We start from the raw sequence: 27046 nt of genomic DNA on the forward strand, positions 1-27046 counted from the left end.
ATCCAACAGACAGAACTAACTATCCTTCCAATTAACACAACCAAAGGGAAAAAAGGCCTCTACCAGCTCTTTTGGGAGTATGGGAATTGGCCTAATATCTGAAGTTATAGCCCAAGAATAACTCCCCAAATTTATAGCTGACATGACTTTAGGACTTCTGGGAATGGTGGCTTGAAGAACATCAGTTTGGGGAAAGATGTAGCGAAAACATCTGATACAGTCAGAACTGCTGGGAATATGTTTTCCACTCTAGGAAAATACACTGCTCTTAATTATTTGCTTCTGATGATTTAGGTTTTTCCTTTCCTATCTGGAAGATGAAATTTCTAGATGGGTTTGCTTGTCCCTGACCGTTGGATGTATAGGGTTTTTTAAAAAAAAAATTGATAAGAACTGTGAATAGATTGACATTCCTGTGGTCAATTTTGTATGTGTGAAAAAGGCCAAATATGTTCACTCCCATTATCTCATGCAGAAAAGCTATGTGCCCTACCGAGATAGCAAGATGACCCGTATCCTGCAGGACTCCCTCGGTGGGAACTGCCGCACAACAATGTTTATCTGCTGCTCTCCTTCCAGCTATAATGATGCTGAGACCAAATCTACTCTCATGTTTGGGCAGCGGTAAGTGTACTGACAGAATTCCTTTTTGAATGGATGCTGTTTTGAATAGTATTTTGAAAAGGCCAGGTATTGGAATAGCAGGTAAAATGATTCTGCTGCTATTTTGGAGATGAGGCCCCTAGGGAAAGGACTGACTTCAGCTGTGGAACACAAGCCTTGCGTAGAAAGAGCCATGGTTTGATCATAAGCATCTTCTGCTGAGGTAAACTCTAGCCTTAAAACCTATTCCTGCTAGTCAATGAGCAATGCAGTATAATATCTCTCCGTAAAGCCAGAGCTGCAAATGCTGCAACAATGGTGCTCATCCATGTCTTGCCGACATGTAGTAGAACATTTCATGCCCGTATAGGCCTTACCAGCCACCTGCAGACACATCGTGGACAGCCTACAACCTGCTAGATGTCAAGGTCCTCTTCAAACACGATGGATGAATATCATTCCTGCTAGTTAATGAGCAATGTAGTATAGTAAGACCTTCCTGTATTTTTAGAGCTTCAGTCATCTGCGTCAGTACTAGGAAGATGATAAATATAACAAATAGAGTGTAGTAGAATGCCTTGGAAGGAAAGAGAAGCAGCAAGGTGAATGAACTCAATTTTGGTAGCAATGAGGACACTGTTGGAAAACCTGAAAGATCTGATTATGGATACATCATCATGAAGAAAATGTATCTATGTGGTTGCTAGGAATCAAAAACAAGTTGGATCAACCAACCAATCAATCAATCAAAGCAGAATGTCCACTAAACAAAGCAAAGTCTTCTCCATAAAGATACTCTCTTCCATTTCAGGGCCAAGACAATCAAGAATACAGCATCAGTGAATCTGGAACTGACAGCAGAACAATGGAAGAAGAAATTTGAGAAGGAGAAGGAGAAGAACAAGAACCTCAAGGAGACAATTGCCAAGTTGGAGGCTGAGCTAGGACGTTGGCGCAATGGTAGGTTGGGTGCAAAGAAAACAAAGGTCCTCTTTGCTTTGCTGTTGACTGCATTCCTGTTTCGTCTTTCAGAATTAAGTGAGATTAGTAGTAGATGTATTTCCTCTATATATCAACCATATATTGACAAGTTAACATATGAACAAAAGGCTGGGTTTTGAGTAAAATCTATTTGTACCTGAAACTAAACAATGAAAATTGCACATTTCCTCATTTTTCTATAATACCGATAAATATTTGGAATGGATTTTTTAAAAAAATGCAAGGATGCAAACAAGGACTATGGCTAGACTGCATTTGCCTAATAGAAAGACTTTGGAAATAGTTATCAGTGTCCTGAACTGTCACATTGCTTCATCTAAGTTTAAGGACAGATGATCCCAGCCATATGCTGCATGTATGTATGATGTAATAATGATGCCTCAGGTTGCCTAGGAACTAAATAATAAGTGCAGATATAACAAGGTGTCTTAGAGGGATGAAATGCAAGAGACAGTCATAAAAAACTAGATATCTGTCATGTATCAAGTCAGACTATTCAACTGGCAGGTGATGGATATGCTAAGGAGTGAACTTGGGAACTTGGGCAATGTAATTTCTCTTCCTTGAATTTTTGATTCCTATTTTATTCCTATGATGAAACAGATGTAATATTCTTTTAATACATTAGATGCTTATTGTGAAAAATTAGTGGCATAATCCACTCTCCATTCAGAGATTTGGACCAAAATGGCCTTGAATTGCAGTGTTTGTCTAGCACTGGCAAAGGGCACCTAGTTTCCTTAATTCTGATTCCTCTGAATGGGCTTCACATTTCTAGGATGGTGGGTAAAGTGTGATTTCTCATGTAATCATTGCACAGATCTGTCCCTGAAAGGCACTATGGTACCTTGTGATTAATAATAATCATAGCAGTAAAATAAGTGTGTGAAAATGTCCCTTTTCTATTTAAACATTTTTAGGTGAGAATGTCCCAGAAACAGAACAGTTGAGTGATGAGGAGAAGGTGGTACCTGACACTTGTGATGAGACACCCATTAATGATAACAACTCCTCCATCGTCATCCGGATCTCAGACGAGGAGAGGCATAAGTATGAGGAGGAGATCCGCAAACTCTACAAGCAGCTTGATGATAAGGTAGACATCTCTCCTCCATCCTAAGTAAACTTCTCCTGGGTTGCTTTTAACCCCCATCTCCATGGACACAGCATAAGGTAGTTAGCAATGATATATTTTTGTCCAATCAGGATGATGAAATCAATCAGCAGAGCCAACTGATGGAGAAATTAAAAGAGCAGATGCTGGACCAGGAGGAGGTGAGCAATTTCTCAAGAGTACTTTTATGCACAAGCATGGATAAAAAGTGCATCCTGACATTTTATCTTTGTTACTTAGTTTAAGCCAGCCTTTCCTCAAAGGAACAGATGATATCATAGATCATTCTTTCTCATCACACTGTCCTCCCAACAGTCCTATGAGAGATGATGATGTGTGGCTAATGAGCTTAGTAGCCCGCTATGGATTTTGTCCTGGTCTTCCCTGCACTATAATTAAATACTATAATTGTATTCCAGTCTTGCCCAGTTAAGTATCCTCAGGCTGTATTAGATTGCAGCTGTGATGATTTTAAGCACACTACATCTGACTGGAGTTGATGGCTATATAATCAGAAGGCAATTGGGTAGAGAAAGACTAATATATGGTAACTGTAACGGCCTTCTATTTCATAGCACTCTGTATATCTCTCTATATTTCTTCCTCTTTTTACATCATCCACATTTGGCCGCCTTTTTTATATCTTCCCTGACATTTCTCTAATTACTAACTCACACCTCCCTTTCCCTCTGATAGCTGCTAATATCCACTCGTGGGGACAATGAAAAAGTGCAGCAGGAACTAAGCCATCTGCAGTCTGAGAATGATTCTGCTAAGGAGGAGGTGAAGGAGGTATTGCAAGCTCTGGAGGAACTGGCTGTCAACTACGATCAGAAATCCCAGGAGGTAGAAGAGAAGAGTCAGCAGAATCAGCTGTTGGTGGATGAGTTGTCTCAGAAAGTGGTAAGTGCCGAGATCTCCTTGTGGAACTGTAAAACACAAGTTAAAATTTAACAGGTTCAAATGTTACCCTTCTGGAATCAATACATTCATCAGAACTTCAAAAGGAGTTCGTGAAGTTCTTAAAAAGCCATTGAGTGACTAAAGAAGTTTTCTTAGGATGCCAAAAAGAAAACAATGGTGGTATAGAGAGATTCCTTAGAGAAAGGCTGCAATACCAGGTGTTCATAGATTGGTCTAATAAATTCATCATAGCCTTTTTTGTTTAACTAGTGAAAATTCCATTCCTATAACAAAGGGAACAGATGTGCTATGGTCTCCAGTTAGATATTTACTCAGCACCCTTGCATATGTTCAAGTTTAAACCATCTTTTACGTCTTAATTTTGTTTGGTATAATCTAATTCCTAACCAGAGGGCTCACATTTAAATTAAGAAACAAGAAATTAAATCGTTAATTTAAGAATTAATTTAATTTATTTCAAGAAATTAAGGTCTTTTCCCCTTAATTAAAAATGGAGAGCCCCTCATTTTTAAACCAGAGGAATTCTCTTTGAGCTGGATAAGCCATAGGTGTCTTTATCTTTTCAGGCCACCATGTTGTCTTTGGAATCAGAGTTGCAACGCCTACAGGAGTTCAGTGGGCACCAGCGCAAACGCATTGCTGAGGTCCTCAACGGCCTTATGAAGGATCTGAGTGAATTCAGCGTCATTGTGGGCAATGGTGAGATCAAACTGGTAAGCAGTTGCTAGGGGAGTCAATGTTTGGAAAGAAGAAAAGTAGTCATTCTTTCTCAGTTTAGAAATATATAAGGTGGATCTGGGGAAATTCCTAATTGTTTTCTTTGTTCTAGTTAACCAAGCCCTTTTAAATGTTGCGTCCATTTTTTAAAAAATGGGAATAGAAAGGTTCATTTAGTGCTGACCTTACTACATACAAAATTGAAGAAAATGAGAAAAACTACTTAGCAAATAGTGGAATCTAGTGAACAGTGAAATAGTGGGAACAGTGCCATCTGATGAGCAAAGGAAAGAAGGAAGGATGTATAAACAGTTCTGCTTCTTAGAATCATACATTGAACTACAGACAATTCTTGACCTATGACCACAATTGAGTCCAAAATTTCTGTGGTTAACTGAGACATTTGTTAATTGATTTTTCCCCATTCTATGACTTTTTTTTTGGCCACAATTGTTAAGTGAATCACTGCAGTTGATAAGTTAGTAATCCAGTTCTTAAATGAATCTGGCTTCCCTATTGACTTTGCTTGTCAGAAGGTTGCAAAAGGGGATCATATGACCCTGGGACACTGCAACCGTCATAAGTATGAACCAGTTGCATCTGAATTGTAATCATGTGAGCATGTGGATGCTTCAAAGATCATAACCAGGGGTAGGATCCTGTCAGTTTAACAACCGGTTTGATGATCATGTGCTTCGCACCTGACGCATAGTGCATGCACGTGCACAGTTTTAAGAAAACTTACCTGCCGCGTTACTTCTGGGGAATAACACAGCTGGGGCACAGCAATCCGCTCTGTTGTGCAAATTAGCTGAGAAGATATAGGTCAGTAAAGCGCAGGGGCGGGTGGGTGGACCCACCTGATCATCAGAGCAAACCGGTTCTCCCAAACCTGTCCGAACTGGTAGAATCCCACCCCTGATCATAACTGTGAAAAACGGTCAGCAGTCACATTTTTTAGCACAGTTGTCATTTTGAATGGTCACTAAATGAACAGTTGTAAGTCAAGGACTACCTGTATATTCCTCAAATAATATGCTCCCTTTTAAAATCATTATTTTTTAGCCAGTAGAGATTAGTGGTGCCATTGAGGAAGAATTTACTGTTGCCCGACTCTACATCAGCAAGATCAAATCAGAAGTGAAGTCTGTGGTGAAACGTTGCCGCCAGCTGGAAGGTCTTCAAGTTGAATGCCACCGCAAGATGGAGGTGACAGGACGGGAACTGTCTTCCTGCCAGCTTCTCATTTCTCAGGTCAGATTCCATGGAAGTGAGGATGAAAGGACACTAGCTGTGGCATTTAAAACTGATAAAGGGTAGAAGAAATAAAAAGGGACCAGAATACTCCTCATAGAAAAGCCCTTAAATTTTCACACAATCTGGGTAAGGAATCTCTGGTACTCCAGATCTGATTAACTCCCCCTCCATCTTTCATCATTGACCATGCTAGGTGAAATTGTTGGAAATGATAGTTCAGCGGTATTTGGGAATTGCAGGCTCCCCATCTCGGTTTTAGAGTTTTCCATATAAGTATGTTTGAGAACTGGAATATAAAAGGAAATCGGATCAGATTGGGAATTTCACTGGATTTAATTAGATTTCTTTTCTGCCAATCTGGAGTAGAAAAAAGGGATGATCTCCCATGCTGGTAGGAAAGGACTATGTTGGAGAAAGCTTGAAAAAAAGTCTTAAAGAATCTGTTCCTTGTGCAACCTGGCCTTCTGTTATTTCTCGGTCAGGCCCTATAAACAGGCAACAAGAAACTTGAAGCTCCAGCATAAAGGAGGATAGATACGGTGGGAAATCTTTTTTGGGAGATCAGTGAGGGTTCCTAATTGAGGAGACCTTAGATGACTGGTTCCAGCTTTGGTTCGGTGTCTAGGTTCAGGAGCTTTGTAGCTTGCACCACTGGCCTTGTTGATCTAGTTCCATGATGATGACTCTATATAGCACATGTGCTGGAAGTGGCACATAGAGCCATCTCTCCTGGCATGCCAGCCATCGCCCGTTGGTCTTCTGGGTTCCGGCCAGCTGGTCTTCACGCACGCATGCACGCCAGAAACCAGAAGACCAGGTGACCAGCACACATGAGCACACTGGAAACTGGAAGCTCAGCTTACCAGTGTGCTCACGTGTGCCAGGGAACTGCTCTTCTGGTTTTTGGCACTCCCGTGCATGCGTGCTGGGGAGCTGCTCTTCCAGTTTCTGGCACTGTCCCATATGTGTGCGTGCACTCCCATTTTGGCACTCAGTGCTGAAAAGGTTCTCCAACACTGATCTAGTTTATTGCTTCTACCATTGTTTCAATAGTGATGGGGAAGACTCCATTGCTATCAATGCATGAATGTTCCTTATAGCAGGCCTTTAGAAGTCAAATGGTATGTGTCTTTAAATATTTATCATAATGAAACTGGAAGAGCAAGCTCAAGCAGAGTGACTAGAATCACATACTCTGCTGTTTCCTGACAGGCATTTTAATGTTTTTTTGGACATGGTAATATCAGCATAAACTGTGGAGCTGGTGTCATTGGAAGCCCTACTTGAAAATGGGATCTTTGTTTGTTGTTTTTAAATCACAGAGGAGAGGGCTTAACCCTTCTTCTATTTCTATTTTTTTCAAATACTAATTCCTATATTGCCCTTCTTTCTCTAATGACACTATTCTAATCCATTTTCCAATCTTCTCGCAATTGCTTCTAAATGCATATGAAAACAATGAGAAATCTAAATATAGACCACACATTTCTCTGTTTTAATATTTAATATTTTGAGACGTATCCCTGGGGCCAGACTTCATGCTATTGCATGGCATAATTCTATATATGCCAATCTTTAAGATGGGATCCGAGAAGTAGCAGATTGAGGATAAGTTAAATTCTTTCCCCATTTTTTATTTTCTGGTTCTGGATCACACAAACCTTCCTTTCTTTTAATTAAAATATTCTGCTAGTAAATGTTCATGAATTCACAGCTCCATGAAGAACTTTATGAGGGTGTAATGTGAAATTGGGAAAGCACACAACACATCTACACCCACAAGCACACACATTGATTATTTTTTGCTCCAAAAACATGTCCTGATTCAAATAGGGATTAATGATCTATCTAATTAATATTAATCCTAGTCTAATCTAATTAATTAAGTGTATTATTTCTTAGAAGTGTCCTATTGATTGTAGTTTCTGCATATACTAGCATAGAATTGTAATGTAAAGTATGATAGCTGTACTCCTTGATTGCTTGGCCCCCTCTTTATTTTGGAACTCTGAAGATGTATTTGAGGAGAGATGACAGTTTCCAACCTTGGACAAGGAGAAAGTTGGATTCTTCCTCATAGAAAATGAGATTGGGAAGTCTGGAATCGGGACTATGTTTATGAAAGGGATCTCTTATTGGGGAATGTTGGAGGGGAGAAATGAAAGTTGGAGGGGGAGAAGAAAGGGTGTATGGGGGATTGAAGTGTTATGTTGGTTTTTTTTATGGTGGATTTTTTTTCCTTTTTTTTGTTTTTTTTGTTACGCACAGTATATAAGTGATTGTATAAAATGAAAATGAAAATGAAATAAAAATATGGTAAAGAGAAAGGGATCTCTTATTTGCTTACATTTCTTAATCTTCTCAGCATGAAGTCAAGATCCGTTCGCTTACTGAGTACATGCAGAGTGTGGAGCTGAAGAAACGGAACCTGGAAGAATCCTATGATGCTCTGAGTGAAGAGTTAGCTAAACTGCAGGCCCAAGGTAATGTGTAGAGTACTGGACTTATGGCATAGTTTATGATTGGTACCAGGGTTGGGTTCCAGCTGCTGCTACTGCTGGTTTGCTCAGGGACATGCTGCAGGTGTGCACTTTGCGTCAATGTGCACTTGATGCATGCTATGCACGCATGCGTAGTACTAGAAACAATGCTTCTGTGCATGCGCAGAAGCAAAAAACAAGATGGCGGTGCCTAAAGCGCCGTGGAGAGAACCAGTTCAGAGGGTGTGGCAAGCCAAGTTACCTCCTACTCAGCCGAATCGGTCCAAAGTGGTCCGAACCAGTAGGAACCCACCTCTGATTGGTACAGAAATATGTGAATAATTCAGGAAATGAGTAGGTCAGAGTGGTTGCAGAATACAGCTTTTAATGCAGAATATTTGGGTCCTTGCATATAGTGTTGTTCGCTTACAATTTGAATTCTTGACCATGGGTGAATCTCCACACTAGCTCCTTCCTGTTATTATTTATTCTTTGTATGTAGCCTGTTCATTTTTTTTTTACATAAAGCCTTTCCTCCTATATGTATAATGGTACGAGGCAGATTACTGTTTCCATTTTATAGGTGAAGGAGGGGATACAGAATGAATCTTTTTCAGAATAAACCAAGGGGGTCTCCGGGATCTGCCGATCCTCCGAGTCGGCAGATCCCGGAGACCCCCTTGGTTTACCGAGGAGCTCCGGGAGATGAAGCGCCGGAGGAGACGCCTAGAGCACTTGTGGAGGTCCGATAGGTCCGAATCGAACCAAGCACTTCTGACAGCATGCACCAAGGAATACATCAGGGCATTAAGGACAACTAAAAAAACACACATTGCCACCTTGGTTGCGTCCGCCGAGTCCCGCCCAGCCGCCCTGTTTAGGATAACCCGCTCCCTCCTAAATAGGTGGGAGGCGGGGGACCCCTTACACTTACAGGGTAAGGCTGAGGAGTATGTCCAGTTCTTGGCGGACAAAGTTGCTCGGTTTCGGTCGGACCTGGACTCCACTCCCGCAGATCCAGCCGAGACACAGGGGAATAGCTTGGCAGACCATCTCTGGGTTGAGTTTCAGGATGTTGCCTCCGGGGATGTGGACAAGGCTATGCGAGCTGTGAGCGCCTCCACCTGTATACTGGACCCGTGTCCTTCCTGGCTGGTTGCCAACAGCAGTGAGGTGACACAAGGCTGGATCCACGCGGTTGTTACCGCTTCCCTTCGGGAGGGGCACTTCCCCGCCGCACTTAAAGCGGCGGTGGTGAGACCCCTCCTGAAGAAACCATCCTTGGATCCAGCCGTTCTTAATAACTATCGTCCAGTCTCCAACCTTCCCTTTGTTGGGAAGGTTGTTGAGAAGGTGGTGGCCTTCCAGCTTCAGCGTACCTTGGAGGAAGCTAACTATCTTGACCCCTTCCAGTCCGGCTTCAGGCCCGGTTACAGCACAGAAACCGCTTTGGTCGCATTGACCGATGATCTCTGGAGAGCCAGAGCTGGAGGCCATGCGTCCATCCTGGTTCTCCTTGACCTCTCAGCGGCTTTCGATACCATCGACCATGGTATCCTTCTGCGACGACTGCGAGAGGTGGGAGTGGGAGGCACTGTTCTGCGGTGGTTCTCCTCCTACCTCTCGGACAGGTCGCAGTCGGTGTTGGTGGGGGGGCAGAGATCGTCCCCGAGGCCCCTAACTTATGGGGTGCTGCAGGGTTCGGTCTTATCCCCCCTACTATTCAACATATACATGAAACCGCTGGGGGAGATCATTCGGAGGCACGGGATAAAATACCATCAATATGCGGACGATACACAGCTGTATCTGTCCGCCCCGTGCCAACTCAATGAAGCGGTGGACGTGATGAACCGGGGTCTTGAGGCCGTTAAGGACTGGATGAGAGCTAACAAACTGGTACTCAACCCAGACAAGACCGAGTGGCTGTTGTGTTTCCCTCCCAACAATTTGGCCAACGTTCCATCAATCAGGCTGGGGGGTCAAAATTTATACCCCTCAGACAGGGTCCGCAACTTGGGAGTCCTCCTGGACCCACAGCTGACTTTTGACCACCATTTGTCAGCTGTGACCAGGGGGGCATTTGCCCAGGTTCGCCTGGTACGCCAGTTGCGGCCCTACCTGAACCGGGAGGCTCTCACAACAGTCACTCGAGCCCTTGTGATCTCTAGGCTGGAATACTGCAATGTGCTCTACATGAGGCTGCCCTTGAAGAGCATCCGGCGACTTCAGCTAGTCCAGAACGCAGCCGCGCGAGTGATTGTGGGCGCACTGCGGTTCGCCCACATAACACCGATCCTCCGTGAGCTGCGCTGGCTACCTGTTAATCTCCGGGTGCGCTTCAAGGTGCTACTCACCATTCATAAAGCCCTTCATGGTAGTGGATCTGACTATTTGAGAGACCGCCTTCTGCCAATTACCTCCCTTCGTCCCATCAGATCGCATAGAGTAGGCCTCCTTCGAATTCCATCCGCCAGTCAGTGCCGACTGGCGACTACGCGGAGGAGAGCCTTCTCGGTTGCAGCTCCGACGCTTTGGAACGATCTCCCCGTGGAGATTCGCACCCTCACCACCGTCCAGATCTTCCGCACAGCCCTCAAGATCTGGCTATCCCGTCAGGCCTGGGGATAAGATCCTAATCTCGCCCCGCCCGAATGTCGAATGAATGTTGTGTTTTATTGGTTATTTTCCTTTATTCACATTTCTTTTGTGTCCTGTCTTACACTCCCCTCCTATGAAATGTAAGCCGCCCTGAGTCCCTTTAGGGAAAAGGGCGGCCTATAAATGTCAATAAAATGATAAAAATGATAAATGATTTTAAAAGAAACTTTTTACTCTGCACTTAAATCTTGAGATTGAGAGATAAAATTGAGAGAATAACCTGCTTAAGAAATCATATAAAATTAAAGGAGCAATTGATGTTTTAGCCTAGTCTCCTAGATCAAGAAACCAAATTACTAATCCAACACTGGTCATCAACCCATGCTCTAACTCTGTCTAACATCCTCTCATTAAGGACCTTTCTTCTCTCCCACAGAGACGGTGCATGACGTTGGCAAGGAGCAGGACCTGATACAAGATACAGATGAAGTAAAAGTTAGTAGAAGAGATAAGGCTTGTCTTTCTTCATCAAGGGTGTTTTATCCCACTTACACAATCCCTTTGGCCCCTGGCGGCATTAATTAAGAAGAGGGGTAGAGACAGAGGAAATAAAAGTAACATAGAGTAACAGAGGACCAAACAGGCCTATTTCAGGCTCCAAAAGGAGAACTGTCATGCATGGCTAGCTCAGATTCAGAAGATGCAGAGCAATTAAAGGAGAGTCATCAGCCTGAGGGGATTCACTGGAAGAGTTGCAGGCAGGGAAAGCAGTGTTGCCTAGCAACCTGGAGAGGCAGCTATCAAAGGCCTTAAAAGATGGAGAGGCAAGACTAACACCCACTCCCCAGTGCAAGGGCTTCCCCAGTGCAAGAAAGGGGACTGAGCAAAAAGAAGCTCACCAAGAATTGGCCAGAAAAAATATAGACACAAACACAGATGCACACATGCTACGCCCCCCCACAACAAATTCAAATCACACTGCCCCTGAATAAGGAGTGCCTCATTCATCAATTGGCAACAGCCCTCCGTTTACCTCACCACCTTATTCCCCAACTCTTTAGCTTGCTTTCTCAAGTAGTATAAGTCTGGACTCTTGATACCACAACTGACTGATCCCCTGGTACCTTATTTATGATTTGAACACTCTCTCGTCTTTAAGCTGGTTGAGTTTTGTGGTCTGAGTAAATCATGAGGGGCTACAATTGTTTGTCCAACCTTTTTGTCACTAGAGTTCTGCTAGACTGCCTTTTTAGTAAAGATATAAGACTTCATCGTGCATCTGTGACTTCTGTGAGCCAGGATGGCGCAAGAAAAAAAAGAGGACAAGAATAAGATGGGTTGTTGAAGAGAGCATGGCTTTGCTGGAAAATAATATATTTTTGAAGAGTGTCCAAGATTTCCTGCTTTATGAGGGGCCCTAGCACTGCTATCTACACTTTTGAACTGCTTTCTTTTCCTACAGAAGGCCTTGGAAGTGCAGCTAGAGAGTCACCGCGAAGCCCACCACAAGCAGTTGGCACGCCTACGTGATGAGATCAACCAGAAGCAGAAAATCATTGATGAGCTTAAAGAGTGAGTCATTGTTAGGCTGGGGCAAGTTGTTCTGATGGGAAGGAGAGAGAATCTCATTATAAAATAGGCTATGTTGGATATGAGAAGCTGGGATTTTTTTGTTTTTGTTTTTGGCAGGGTCTGACTTAATCAGTTTCAAGAGACTGATGGCACAGTATCAGCAGAAAATTGGACAAGGTTTACAAGGCAGGACTAATGTGAAAGGAATAAAATAAGCAGCAACCATTTATGAACATGCGTAAAATAGAAATTAGAAGCAAAGATGGAAGTAGGGGGTAAATCATCCATCACCAGGGGTGGGTTTCTCGCCCCGTTCCAACCGGATCGGTTGGAACGAGGCCGGCGGCGTCCTTGCGCACGCACGCGGCGTCCTTGCGCGAGGACGCGGCGCGCGCATGCATATTAGCGTCTGCGCGATGCTCCAGCTGCTCCTGGAGGATCGCGCAGGCGTTCTGCGCATGCGTGGAAAGCGCGAAATTCAAAAAAAACGGGTAAGGAGCGGGTGTGGGTGTGCGGGCGCGCGCGAGTGCGGGGGGGGGGGGCTTCGCCGTTCCCGGAAGTTACTTACTTCCGGGTTCGGCGACCAACCGGATCGCGGGGACCGGTGCGAACCGGTTGAAACCCAGCCCTGTCCATCACCTACCTCGCACACTCCAGCTGTGTTAGGACTACAACTCCCAGAATTCTTAAGAAGCATGCTTACTAACAATTTGAGATTTATAGTGTTTCTTAATAAGTATGGAGGAACCAAATAGGAGAAATCTCATGTTAATTAATTCTAGAAGTAATGGCAATGTAGTGTAGCTAGAGTTGTTGCACTACTGTATACCCATATCTCTTGTGTGACATAAATTCAGCTGTCAGGTATTCTTTAATTTGTGTACAATCAATAGGATTTATAGACTGCTAATTAAGACCCCTGAGACACTGTGAACTGTAACTAATTTAAGGCCAGTAATTCCTTCCTGAGAGCTAACGTTCATTCAATAGAACTTGCCCTAATAAAAATTCCTTAGGCTGGATTGCTGCAGTTAAGAATCCATTTATACCAATGCTAAACCTAAAACCAGCAGCTAGTTGTGATAGAAAGGCTTGAAAGATGGTTGACTCAGATATAGCACTTATAGCACTTAGACTTATATACCGCTTCACAATGCTTTACAACCTTCTCTAAGCGGTTTACAGAGTCAGCATATTGCTCCCAACAATCTGGGTCCTCATTCTACCCACCTTGGAAGGATGGAAGGCTGAGTCAACCTTGAGCCTGGTGAGATTTGATCTGCCAAACTGGCTGCCAAATCTGTTGGAAGCCAATGATCAGCAGAAATAGCCTGCAGTACTGCACTCTAACCACTGCGCCATCGTGGCTCTTAAAATATGTCCTCTTTTACACAGTACATTATCCTGAAATGCAGTCCTTTAAGCATCAGAGAGCATTAGAGAGGGACACAGGTGTTCATTGGCTAAGACGCTGAGCTTGTCCATCAGAAAGGTCGGCAGTTCGGCTGTTCGAATCACCAGTGCCACGTAACAGAGTGAGCTCCCGTTACTTGTCCCAGCTTCTGCCAACCTAGCAGTTCGAAAGCATGTAAAAATGCAAGTAGAAAAATAGGAACCATGTTTGGTGGGAAGGTAACAGAGTTCCATGAGCCTTCAGCATTTAGCCATGCTGGCCACATGACCACAGAGACGTTTTTGGACAGCGCTGTCTCTTTGGCTTTGAAACGGAGAGGAGCCCCGCCCCCTAGAGTCAGGAACAACTAGTACATATGTGCGAGGGGAATCTTTACCTTACCTTTAAGCATCGGAGGCTTTGGCTTTTTAGTCTCCAAGTTTTGAGCCTTTAACATTGAGTCCTTTTGCTGATCTTATGCTAAATTGAAAGGCTGCCGAATAACTATGATAATTAGCTTACCATCCCAACAATAGCATATTTCTCCATACATTCTTTCCTGTCCAGCTTAAACCAGAAGTTAGAGCTTGAACTGGAAAAACTTCGTGCTGACTATGAGAAACTCAAGAATGAGGAGCAAGAGAAAACACAAAAGCTTCAGGAGCTGACGTGAGGACTCTTCTTTTCCCCAGACATTTTCAACTGTCTTTCTTCACCCCTGTGTTTAACAAATAAGTCCCTCTCTCTAAAACAAAATGTATTTGGTCCTGATGAATTCTGGGATTTGATGCCAGCAGGCATCAGTTGGGAAAAGCTGAAGTACATTAAACCCATGTAGTGAATGGGGGAAGGAACTATAACTCAATCAGGAGGAGAGCACATTTAATAATTTAAATATATTTGGTTAAAAAAAGAACATATACCTGCTTCACCGCAAAAGATTATCCTAAATTGAAGATCATTCTTTACAAGGAAATGTCATGACCGGGTCCTGTTTCCTATTTCTAAAGCAGGGGTGTCAAACTCAATTTCATTCAAGGCCGCATTAGGGTTGTGTTTGACTTTGAGGGGGTGGGGAGGCAGGATGGGCATGGCCAGCTTGACATCACTTGTGTCAGGGGTCTCTGTGGTACCTGAGAAAACGGGCTCACATCCATTTTTGGCTGTGACAGCCTCCTGCCACCCTCTGCCAACAAAAACGGAGCTCAGGGCAGAGGCACTGTGGGCCGGTCCTTCGCTGTTTCCAGGGTGGCCCCACAGGCCAGATCGAAGGACTTCATGGACCCCATGGACCGGATTCAGCCCATGGGCCTTGAGTTTGACACCCTTGTTCTAAAGCTTTGTACATTTCCTGTTTCCTTCCTCGCCCAATAAGAATTTGTTCAAGCCTGCTGTTTCTCATTTCCTTCTTCACTGCTTCCATGATGACCCATATGGGGTTTCTCCTTTTCCTACGTAGAATAGCTCTAGAACATTTTACAGCTTGGGTCAAAATAAAAGGTGCTCAATCCCCAACTGTAAGAGATTATTTATATTCATCTGCAATGGAGTTATCTGGAAGGGATTGGTGCACCATTCCTCCTCAGTTACAGGGCTTGGTTTTTCTCTGCCACCATATCTGCCTACTCTCACATAAATGCAACTGAATTCGGCTACTCACTACCCAAGTTTCCTTCCTTCAACAAAAAAAAAAAAAAACCTGTGTCCTAAGATTTTATAAAACAGGCATGTACAATCTAAGGCCCATGGCCTTCTGGTAAGTCTGCAATGGAACCCATAGAGCCCTCCAAAAATTGCCACTAATTGTGACAATTTTTCAAAGGGCAGAAGACAGGATGATTAAGCATTTGGGGAGTGATTGTATCAAGTCAAGTTTTTGTCCTAGTTCAATCATCTTTAGTTCTGTACACACCTACATTTTGGAATATGTAAGCATGGCACTCAAAGAAGCAATGGGGAAAAGAACCCTAACCCTGGTAAAAGTTGTAAAAGATTGTAAAAGCTCAGAAGGTGAAAATTAATTAGCCATTATTTTTTTAAAATCAGTTTGTATAGCCGGCCATCTCAATAGGTGACTGGGCGGCGAACAAGAATGAAAATACATAGCAGCCCAGGAAGTATTAACACAGCTAGGAGATAGGTCCCTTGACTTCTCCAGGGCCCCCAGTCTGGGCACAAAGCCAGGTCTCTACAAAGGACCTGAAAGATTGAGAACATCCTGCTCTCCATCAGGCAGACGCTATACTTCAGAAAAGGCTCGCTTTCTGGGCCCACCAAATGACATTCCTTTGAAGCCTGCCCACCCTGCATATCTATGACTGCCTCTAATCTTGACCATATGCAGAATTCTAAAACTTAAGGCAATAGACAGCACCAGCCTGTGCTACCAGAGTAATGCTTCAGTGAGGATTAAATTCTTCTGAGAACACTTTTCCCATGGCGTCTTTACCCCACATGCTCTTTCTGCTTCACAGATTTCTCTACGAGCGCCATGAGCAGTCCAAGCAAGACCTCAAGGGGCTGGAGGAGACCGTTGTAAGCATCTTGAAAGGCAGTATTCTCTCATTTCTAGTGAATATAGACTCACATCTGTGGCAGCAGCATTGGGAGTACAAGGAAGACTCTGTTATATGATGGCTAGGGGTGGGCTTCAAAAATTCTAGCAAGGGGTTCTCTGCCCAGTGTCTGGGTGGGTGTGGCTATGGTGGGTGTGGCCTAGTCGGCCTCCTGTACCATGGGTGGGTGGGTGCTTTTGCCCTCCCTGTCTTTACTTGAGCTTCCAGGAGAGCAAAAATGGCCTCCCCAGGCTCCAGAGACCCTCTGGCAGGCCCGTTTCCGGCCTTCCTGAACTTCCGGTAGGCCCATTTTTTGCCCTCCCTGAGCCTCCATGTGCACTCTGCACTTACCTACATCCAAAACAGGCTATGTGGGGACTTCTGGGAGGGGAGGGCAGGGTGGGCAGGGCCAGCCAGGAGTGGAATTTGGCGCTTCTCCAAACTGCATAGAATCTTTGCTAGAGGTTCTCCCAAACCCCTGCGAATGCTCAGCAGCCCACCCCTGATTGATGGCCACTTTTTGGGGCTCCCAGCTGTTGTAAATAAACCTGAAAGATTGTCCCTTTCCACCCCTCTTTATTCATTCCCCTTCCTTGTGAAATATTTTTTTAAAAAATCTGAAGTGGTGTGATTGTGATTGGCACTACTGCAGAAAGATTTGGAGTCAGAGCTTACTCCCAATTATCTGTTTCTGCCATTTTTTGCCCTCCTTGTTGGGATACGTTTGAGTTAAAATTGCTAAGGCACATAGACAGACCTTTTCAGAGTGTCTCTAGAATTACCTAGAGTGTATCCTTGTAAAACAACTACGGTAATTACCTCATAAGTAGTTTGCACATTAGCTGACTTTATTCACAAAAAACAGCAGTTTATCTGTTTGGGGCTAAATCTGACTAGATTTGGTTAAGCAAGCGACTAATGTAGCTTAAAGGGTTTACATAATATGGTCCCCTTCTGTGACCCAGTTAAATGAGTTTTGTGAATAGAACCAGAGGAAGAGAATGGGGAGTCTAAAATATCATATCTCAGCTTTCTTTTCTCTGTGTGTGCCGTTTCTAGGCCCGTGAACTCCAGACCCTCCACAACCTTCGCAAGCTGTTCGTTCAAGACGTCACGACTCGAGTTAAGAAAGTAGGTAGCTCTTGAAACACATTGAAAACTTGTGAATCTTTGAAACACTTTGAATCTTTATAAAAACCTCTTAAAATGGAGATTAGCAGTTCTGTCCCCAAATTGCAGGTTGGAGTGAGAAGGTAAGGTGTAAGATATTGCATTTGCCTAAAGCCACCGCCTGAAGTCATTGCAAGGATGGGATTTGATGTGAAAGCAAATCTATGTTGATGTACCATGTCTCTTAGCTGTTATTCTGTCCTAGCTACACTCCTTGAAAATCCTCTGAGCCACTAATAACTACAAAATTAGGTAGTAGTGTAATAATTTGGAGCCTCAACCCAATATTTGGAAGCCCTTTGTGCAAGTCAGGTGTGTTCTTTCCATTGTAAAGGAGATTCACTTTCTTCTAATTTCCCCACATAGCAGTTTTGAATTTTTGCTCAAATTAAGGCAGAAAATGATTCTGTTGGATGATTCTCAGTTAGGTTACATTAAATCCACACTCATTCCCAATTCTGGAACCCATTCTTGCCATTGCTTATCTTGTATGATGCACATTTCACACTTGGAATTACAGTACTTTGTAAGGAGGCAACTGAAGAATAAATTTTGCTATGGACCGATCCATATACAGTAGAACCTCTGTTCATGACCATAACTCGTTCCATCACTTTGGTCACATTTGGTTGTGACCCAAATGTAATTTTGGAAGTTTGGCGCTTACCCCCCAAAAAATAGCACGGAAGGGGAAATCAGCCATGAAAAAAGAATTGTGAATTTTTTGGTCAGAATCCAAATTGGTCATGGTCAGAAGCCTTCATGACCAGAGATTCTAGTGTAGTTTTATTTGGGTTTTGCACTGCTAGTGTCATTGCTGTACTTTCTCACAGGATCTTCACTGCTGTTCCCATCTCCTTCACTGCTGCAGAGATAAATGTCTTCTTGCTCCTTCTTTCCAGAGTGCGGAGTTGGAACCCGAGGACAGTGGGGGGGCTCATTCCCAGAAACAGAAGATTTCCTTTCTTGAGAACAACCTGGAACAGCTTACAAAAGTTCACAAACAGGTGAGTGGCTGAATGAGAGGCAAGCAACCACAAAGAGGGATGGAGCAGATAGAGAGAAGGAGGACAGCTAGTGAATTCAGGGGTATTTTCGTTCCTTATATGGTAGTTAGTCAATTGGATGGGAATCTTTTTCTCTGTCTCCATTTTGCAGTCACCATGTATTGTAGCAACACTGAATGTTCACAAGGCCATCTGGATGCTCTCTCAATTTTTTTTCATTCAGCTAGGACTCATTTGGCACAAATCCGTGCAGGGACATGTTCTCCGCTTGCTTTGGAGTTCACATAATGCAAGATCAATATATTGCCCAGGCCTACTCTCTGACTCTTTCTATAATAAAACTCCTACACATATCTGTTCGTATTTAATATTATTTTTGCTTAAATTAGGGTAATTGATGAGCCTAATAGATATTGCTGAATGATAACTCCTGGAATTTATTTATTTCTCGCCTTTATCATTTTTATAAAAAATTCAAGACAGTGAAGATACCTAATACTCTTTCCTCCTCCCTGTATCCCCCACGATAACCCTATGAAATGGATTGGACCAGTGGTGGGTTTCAGATCCCGTTGCAACTGGTACGCTGCAACAGTCCACCACGTGCATGCGCGCTGCATGCACATGCATACTACTGCCCTGTGACGCTCCAGTTGCTCAACGGAGCGCCACGCAGGTGCTGTACGCTGCATGTGCGTACACAAATGGCCCAGTTGGGTCAAATACAGGTAAGGAACGCGGGCAGGCGGGTGGGCCCTCCAAAGCACTGTACCGGAACGGTGCCTGCTGCTCCCAGCAGGCACCAGTACACCCGTACCGCGGTGTACCGGCCGTAACCCACCACTGGGTTGGACTGAGAAAAGAGTGATTACCCCAAAGTCACCCAGGCAGCTTTCATATCTAAGGCAGGATTAGAACTCACAGTCTCCTGGTTTCTAGTCTGGTGCCTTAACGACTGCATCAAACTAGGTAAAAACGTGGTCAGCTTTGATCAGGCTGCAAAGTTGGCTAGAAAATATGGTTCACCAAATTTAGAAGGCAACAGGTTTCTTCTTCCAACTTTCCCATCAAAATAGAATCACTTTTTCTAACACCAGATTTAGAGCCTATTGATCCCAAAAGTCATCACAAAGTCTTGGCTTGTGCTGAGCTGTCTCTCTCCTATTTTCTGCTAATCCATAATAATTTGCCCTTCATACTGTATCAGTATCTTTGATTATTTGGCAAGCCAATCCTGTGGCTCAGACGGAGAATGGTTTGGGAGTTTAAGAGAGGAGAGTTGTGTGCTCGTTTTGTGCTTGTTTTTTTTATTACCCACTGCATGAGGGTGTATTTCTGAGTGTGTAGCAATTCACAGGGATTATATAGCATGTAGTTTCATGGAATTTAGGGAATCAAGAAAATATGTTTATGTTTAGATAAATTATGCTTATGTACAGAAACAAGAAATATAATATTGTAAAAAAAATAGAAATCAATGTGTCAGAATAAGATCTTCTGAGAAAAGGACATGTAGGGAATTCAGCAGGGGTTTCCACAAATTACTGCATGGTGTGTTGTCTGATTATTGCTGTGTTTTCATGCAAGCATTAGAAGGAAATATTATTTGGTAGGAGAGGAAAAGAGGGAGAAAAACCTAATTATATAACTTGGTGAAATGCACATATGTGGTTGTGTACATTCATTGGCTCTTTGCTTATAGCTTTATACATTTTATTTCAGTGATAGATAGGCAAATTAGTGCCCTCTGGACGTTTTACCATATAACTGAACTATTTACTTGCTTGCTTGGCCTAGATTAACTCTTCAGTCACTAATGTCTCTGGAGGTAAACATAGCACCATCTGTAAATTAGTTAGAAGTTTAAATATAGAGAGACCAAATATAGCATAGAGTAGTATGGAGATGATCTTGAAGAAGGTATGCAACAGCCATTACAAAAATATTAGCTTAGCTTGGGAAGATGGAGTGGGGTGAAGCGAGGAAGCAGCTCAAGATTGCCCTGGCTATAAGAGGGAGAGAGAAACTTTGTCAGGCTTTCAAGATTCTATTATTATATCCTATAACAAGGACAGAGTTCAGTGGTAGATTTCCATTTTTTTTTTTACTACCAGTTTGCATGTGCGTGTGCAGAAGCATCCGGGCAGGTGGGCAGAGCCTTCTGTTGCCACTACTACTGGTTTGCCTGATCCAGGCCGAACCGGGAGCAACCCACCTCTGGTAGAGTTCCATTAATTCTTATGAAGTCTGTTTTCTAACTTGGTCTACCTTGAAACTGACTGATATCAACATAAACATTAAAAATGTTACTTAAACAATCCTTTATGATTAGCCAAACTAGCAGAGAGTAACAAGAGTTGAAGTCCAAATAATTAGGCCTGTGTCATTCCATCTTTCCCTCCATAGATTTAGGGTGATACAGATGGGATCTTGCATACATAGAGAAAAGGAGTGAATACAAAATTGATACTTGAAACATGCCATTGGAAGATAGGAAACAGATATTTTACAGAATGAGGTCAAGATTGTCTTTACCATCAAGACAACATAGATTTGCTACAAGTAGTTCTGCACCAAATTTCTTCAGATTATTTAATCCACTTTTCTGGGTTGTGTTAACACATTAGACTCTAAATAAATCACCCAGGCCAATTTCACACAAGACAGTAGACTAAAATGTTTGATCGATTTGTGGTTTTGAATCAGTGCATTGTGTGAATCCAGCCAAAAACTGTAAGATCCATAGGGCACTCCACTATTTCCCTTCCGAAAACTATTAGTATTTATCTCCCCTTCTTAACTGCCTTTCCAAATAGTGAACATTTTGAAGCTGTTTTGTAAGTTTAACTACATTTATTAAGAAATAAATCCTTGAAAAATATTGTGGGGTTTTTTGTGGCTCAATTAGCATCCTATGAGTGTTTCAAATTAATAAAGTAAAAAGGATCTTAAAAAGCTACCCAGAAATTTGTTGTAGCAACAAGATGATTCCAAACAGAGTGAAGAACCATTCTCAAATAATATGTGTTCTTTTTTTTAATGAAGATTTGTGAGTGATGAAATACTTGAGAAATATTTATTTAGATGGAGGCAGAAAACCTGAGGAATATGCAGCTGGAGGATGAGCTCATGAAGTTTGCCTTTTTAGTAAGTCCAATCATTGATCCATTGAGATAGCTGAGGTCAAAGGTAAATACAGCTGTCATACAAAAGGAGTTGGCAGCAGGTAATAGAGTATTTCAAATTCAATCATAAATCAAAAGCAAGAGATACAGATCATATCAGAGTGAGACAGTTGTAATACATGGCCCATGTAATCAAAGCACTGAGAATTTTGTGGCATAAGGCAACATTAGGCAGGTATTTCAAGATGTTTCAGTGGATCTTTCTAGATCTACTGGATTCATCAATGCATGAAGCCTGGCCTCAAGACCTTACACACTTGCTGGGCTTAGTTCTCTGTTCTTTCATACAGAGTGCAGCATGGACGTATTGAGGGAGTCAATGAATCTTCTTTAGAATTTGAAGAAGTTGGAGAAATGGAATCCAGTTCAGATTCTGCCCTAGCAGAGCTCAAGTCTCTAGGGAGATTCTATAGCCTCCTAATAACTGTTTCCTCTTTGTCTGCTTCACACTTGGAGCTCTCATCATCATCTGCCACCTTGTTTACTGAGATGACAGGGACTCCGTTTGGATTTTTTGCATGCAAAGTAAAAGGTGCATCCACAAATAATATGTACACCCCAGTAGTAGATTAAAGAACGACTCTTCCTTGCTTAGCTTTATTCATGATAAATTTTTATCCCGCGGGAATTGTGCCTTCTGGTACAATACAGAAAACACTCCTTACCATCTGTCTCAGCAGGAAATTACCCAGCTCTCTTATCCTGGCTTTCGAATTCTGCTTCCAGTCATATTGTACTTCAGTACCTCTCCCTTCTGGTTCCTTTTTCCTTCCCAACATTACTTGCTATGAAACTGTGGCAGCTTTAATTGAAAACCTCACACTTGTTTCCAAGTGCAATTTGATGGGATTTTGCAGCAGGTTTTGGAAAGTTTCAAATAATGAATGGAATGAAAATAGCAGGAAGTAGAAAGAAGTGAGATGGATTTGCATTTCAGGCTAAGGCCTTTTATTCCCTCGTAAAATCATATATTTATTGAAGTGAGTAAATTATACAAAGATGGCAAAGCAGCAGGGGACGATGTATACTTAGACTGTTGGTAGGCATTTGCTTATTCCATTCCCTGCATTGCTTCTCATACCCATCACATATGATTTCCATTAACCTTGTTCTGTTCTCCTTCCTCCTCCAATTGTCTCTGCTTACTTTAGTTGAGTAAGATGGTAGAAAGATGCTTCTGCCATATCTCATGCTCAAGAGAGAGAATTTTCCCTATTTTCAGATCAGGAAAGGAAGCTACTACTCTGATACCAGCAGCCAGAAGCAATAGAGATTGTTGGGGTGAACCTTCTTTCTCTGGGTTTCCAGAGCAGGATTTAATTGGGGACTCTGCTGATGTGCTGAGTCATGTCTGTATCCCCCTTTTCCCATTGCTGCTGTACCCTAGCTGGATCGCTGGGTCTCCAAGGTACCGTACAGCCACTCTCACATTTTCCTCTGCCTGTTGGGCTGGGCAGGAAATGTTTGCACTTGGTGACCAAATTGGGAGTACAGAAATTTATTTGGGGGGTGTGGGGGAGGACATTGATTGGGTAGAAGGTCAAGTACTACTAACCATTCCACTGCCATGGCAACTTCATCTCCCTAATGACCATTTTGCATTAGGTCATAATTTGCTGCCATGGCAACCACTACCATTGTGGCCTTCATGTCTGTACAAAGGCCTCATTCTACAGCAGCTTCATGTATATGGTTTCTACTATCCATTCTCTTGCCATGGCAATCCTGACCAAATTGTCCTACACAGCATCTGTCACAAAAAGGAAAAAAAAGGAAAAGCTTAGCTGTTCCATGCTAAAATCTCAACAGCAATGTACTTTCTTCCACTACAACATTAAGTAGATAGAAATAAACATCAAAATACTTAACACAAATTCCAGATAATTTCCCAGTTTGAGATTGTATAGCCTCCTTAGTAACAACAAAAATTGATGGAAATTGTAGTCCAACACATCTAGCAGACATCAGATTACAGAAGATTGCCCTACAGTTATCTGGAAAAAACATGGTTCATAAATTCTCACTATATGCTTTACCCTCATTCTGGCTTGATATCGATTTCTGGATATGGGAACTAAATGTTATTATCTCAAACATTTTCTCTCCCTCCCTTGGAGGCTGGGCTGCCCAGTAGTTTTCCTGTCAATTACTATTGTGCTGCTGGCTGCCCCTTGAGTAATTGTTCATCTCACGCCATTAAGCTGTCACCTCATGTTGCTTACCCACCTGGTGTTTAATTCAAGCTTACATATGGTGAGAGTTAAATGGATCATTGTGAGTCCTCGGCCTTTATCTCCCGACCTTGCATTTCATAAAATGTTCCCACCCCAGCATGGTGCATGGCTTGGGTCTGTAGCACTTGGGGCCTGCTTAATGGGAACAAGGGATGGGTGTCACCTATAAAGGGCAGTGACTTGTCACCAACATCTGTGTCAACTATAGGTTGCTTTTAATAGATGTGCAACAGAGACAACTTTGGTTGGCGTGGTATTTGGGTTATTTTTCTCCATTTCATTATAACCTGGAACAGTGGCCAATTTATGTTTAAAATGTTTTTTTGTGTGTGTGTGTAATTTTTGAAAGCGCCCCCCCCCCCAAAAAAAAACTCTGCTAATTTTTACTCAGGCATTCCTCAAGGCCAGCTCCACGGGATTTTTTCATCATGGCATTCAGAAGTAGGGCAAGAGTGAAAGTAAAGCTTGTTCTTGCAAATTGAGAAGTTGGCCTTGAATATGCCCTTCATATTTTGCCCTGAGGGGCATTTTCAGACATTCCTACAAAATCTATGATACAAGGGAATAAGAAGCAATGTAGTAGTTCCCTTCTGCGGGGGGGGGGGGGGGAATCACGCTTCTGAGGTGTGAGATTTCCAGGTAGATCAGATTGGGTAGAATTAGCACATACTGTGTGTTTTTCTGGAAAGGGCAGAATGTGAGAAAGCAGAGCAAAACTATCTTGGGATTGGAGGCAAATGTTTCAGGTCTTGGGGAATGGAGTTGTGGCTACCTTGTCCATTTCACCTCCATTACTCTTCTTTCCCTTTCTTGTTAACTTGGGGCCCAGCTGGTTCGTGACAATGCAGATCTGCGTTGTGAGCTTCCTAAACTGGAGAAACGTCTTCGGGCTACGGCTGAGAGAGTTAAGGCCCTGGAGGGTGCACTGAAGGAAGCCAAGGAAGGGGCAATGAAAGACAAGCGCCGCTACCAGCAGGAGGTAGACCGCATCAAGGAAGCAGTGCGCTACAAAAATAGCATGAAGCGCAATCACACTGCACAGATTGGTAAGCAAACAAATTCTTTAGCTTGGGGGTGGGGTCTGATTCTGGTGAGCATGGAGACAATTCTCAGTGGTAGCAGGTATATTATTGATATGTGTTTTAGGAAGGAGCAAATATCTTTTCTACTTGACTGAATATGTATGTAATGCTATGCAGCACCTTATTTTTCAGACTATAAGACATACCAGATTTTTTAAAAAAGTTTTTGCACTCTGCAGGCCTCCCAAACCCTTTGCATACCTCGTTTTTCGCAAAAAAGGGGGGGGCATGCAGAGCTTTAAGAGGCTCTTAGAGTGCTCATGGGGGATGGGGTGGTCAAAAACGAGCAAAAAGGGGCCCTCCCGGCCCTCAGGAGTAATTTGCAAGCCTCCCAAACCCTCTGCATGTCCATTTTTGCAAACGGGGCGGGGTTTCAAAAATTCTGTATTCAATGTGTAAGACGCACCCAGATTTTCACCCTCTTTTTTGAAGGAAAAAGGTATGTCTTATACTCTGAAAAATATGGTATTTTTGATTCAATTTGGAATCAATAAGTTTGGAAGATGGGAGTGTCACTGCTTCATCCGAAATTTGTTAAAGCAACCTATCATTTTCCGCAGAAGTTTCTGCTATAGTCACATGATCCTTAAAATTTTACAAATAGTCCTCGACTTTTACAAGTGGTCCTCGTCCATTTAATGACCATTTGAAGATACCATGACCTTGGGAAGAATGCTTTACAGTTCATAAACTGGATGTTGTGAAACAACACACATACACACCCCACAGGTGACCATAATCTGGGTGCTTGGGAACTTGTTTTCACTTACAACTAGTTGCCAAGCGCCCCATGATCATGTGATCACAATTTGCAATCTCCTCTGCCAGCTTTCCCAGAGAATCAGTGGGGAAGCTGGCAGGGAAGATTGGAGGCTGCTATCACCTACCATAGAGTTGAGATTTCTTCCATGCAGAAAGCTCTTTGAGAGCAAAAGGACTGCCATCCAGTTGGGAATCTCAACTCTGCACACAGCTGAGATTCCACCTCCCCCCCCCCCCCATATACTGAACTTTCAGGTAGACCTTTGAGAGCAAAAGGCCTACCTGTCAAGGGGAGGGGAACTTCTCCAGCAGAAATGGAGCTCAGATTCCCCAAAATCCCAGCTCCATTCCTGAAACCCAATTCAGTAGTACCCTTCTGTGCATGGAAGGGAGTTAAACTCTTCCAGTGGGATGGAGAAATAAAACTCAGACCCTGAAAATCCTAGCTCCATGAATTAATGAATTAATGGTGTGTGTGCATGCCCGCACACACACACGGTGACTGTACATCCTTATATATAACGGATAGTCCTTTATTTCAGAAAGCTTTTCTTTAGATTTATTGAATTATTTATTTTATTGGTTTTGCTCTTGAGCTTTCCTTTGTGAAGAAATGTCATAAACAAACAATTTTATAATCCTTATGAGTATTTTTCAGATTTTTCCCTTGTTCAGATTGTCCTTTACTCTTCCAAGGAAATACTGTATGGTTTATCCAATCAAATCTAACATTTGTTTCCTCTTGCAGCAAAACCAGTGCGACCAGGGCACTATCCAGCTTCATCCCCGACCAATCCTTATGGTGTCCGTAATTCTGATTGCATCAGCTACACCAATAGCCTCTTCCAGAATTATCAAAATGCCTACCTGAATTCTGGTGGCACTGTGCCTGACAGCTAGTGAGTATATTTGACTTCTATTTCTGTTAAATTGTGCAAACTATGATTGGCTTATGGTGTGGTTGGCTTAAGACAGCTTTCTAGATGAATCTATCAGTTTTTCAGGTAGCAATCTGAAGAACATTTTGCTCCATAAATCAAAGTTGAATATGTCATAATTTCATTTGACTTACATAAAATCTGATCTAAATCTAAGTCTTAGTTATTGGTTGGTTGCAAAGAGTAGGCCTAGGCCAACTGCAATTTTTTTTTGGACCTGGACTCTGGAATTCTAAAATCCCAGCTCCATTCCTGAAACCCAATTCAAGACCAAACCCAATATATAGTGCAAGATCCACTATATATTATCATGCGGAGAAGAAGTCATGCCAGAAGAATGAATTTGTATTTGCTTATGTGCTGACTGGTCTAACCTACTTTTAAAAATATAATCTAAGATGCACTAAGTCTGAGCTGGAGATATAAATTACTCACCAGATCATTACAATC

The 27046-nt window shown here is 42.7% G+C and overlaps 1 protein-coding gene across 1 annotated transcript in view; it reads left to right on the top strand.

Annotated features, from left to right (window-relative positions):
* The window catches only part of KIF5A (kinesin family member 5A), a 64129-nt gene that overhangs the window by 35666 nt on the left and 1417 nt on the right, over positions 1 to 27046 (top strand). The window contains exons 10-26 of the mRNA XM_032210708.1: positions 476 to 624; positions 1415 to 1563; positions 2526 to 2701; positions 2812 to 2880; positions 3416 to 3622; positions 4210 to 4356; positions 5426 to 5614; positions 7983 to 8100; positions 11135 to 11193; positions 12161 to 12270; positions 14231 to 14332; positions 16138 to 16198; positions 17278 to 17349; positions 18291 to 18395; positions 22968 to 22988; positions 24644 to 24860; positions 26407 to 26557. Coding sequence (XP_032066599.1) covers positions 476 to 624; positions 1415 to 1563; positions 2526 to 2701; positions 2812 to 2880; positions 3416 to 3622; positions 4210 to 4356; positions 5426 to 5614; positions 7983 to 8100; positions 11135 to 11193; positions 12161 to 12270; positions 14231 to 14332; positions 16138 to 16198; positions 17278 to 17349; positions 18291 to 18395; positions 22968 to 22988; positions 24644 to 24860; positions 26407 to 26557 — 2102 coding nt within the window. The remainder of the gene's footprint in view (positions 1 to 475; positions 625 to 1414; positions 1564 to 2525; positions 2702 to 2811; positions 2881 to 3415; positions 3623 to 4209; positions 4357 to 5425; positions 5615 to 7982; positions 8101 to 11134; positions 11194 to 12160; positions 12271 to 14230; positions 14333 to 16137; positions 16199 to 17277; positions 17350 to 18290; positions 18396 to 22967; positions 22989 to 24643; positions 24861 to 26406; positions 26558 to 27046) is intronic.

Source organism: Thamnophis elegans, chromosome 2 (assembly GCF_009769535.1).
Source record: "Thamnophis elegans isolate rThaEle1 chromosome 2, rThaEle1.pri, whole genome shotgun sequence".
Taxonomy (NCBI): domain Eukaryota; kingdom Metazoa; phylum Chordata; class Lepidosauria; order Squamata; family Colubridae; genus Thamnophis; species Thamnophis elegans.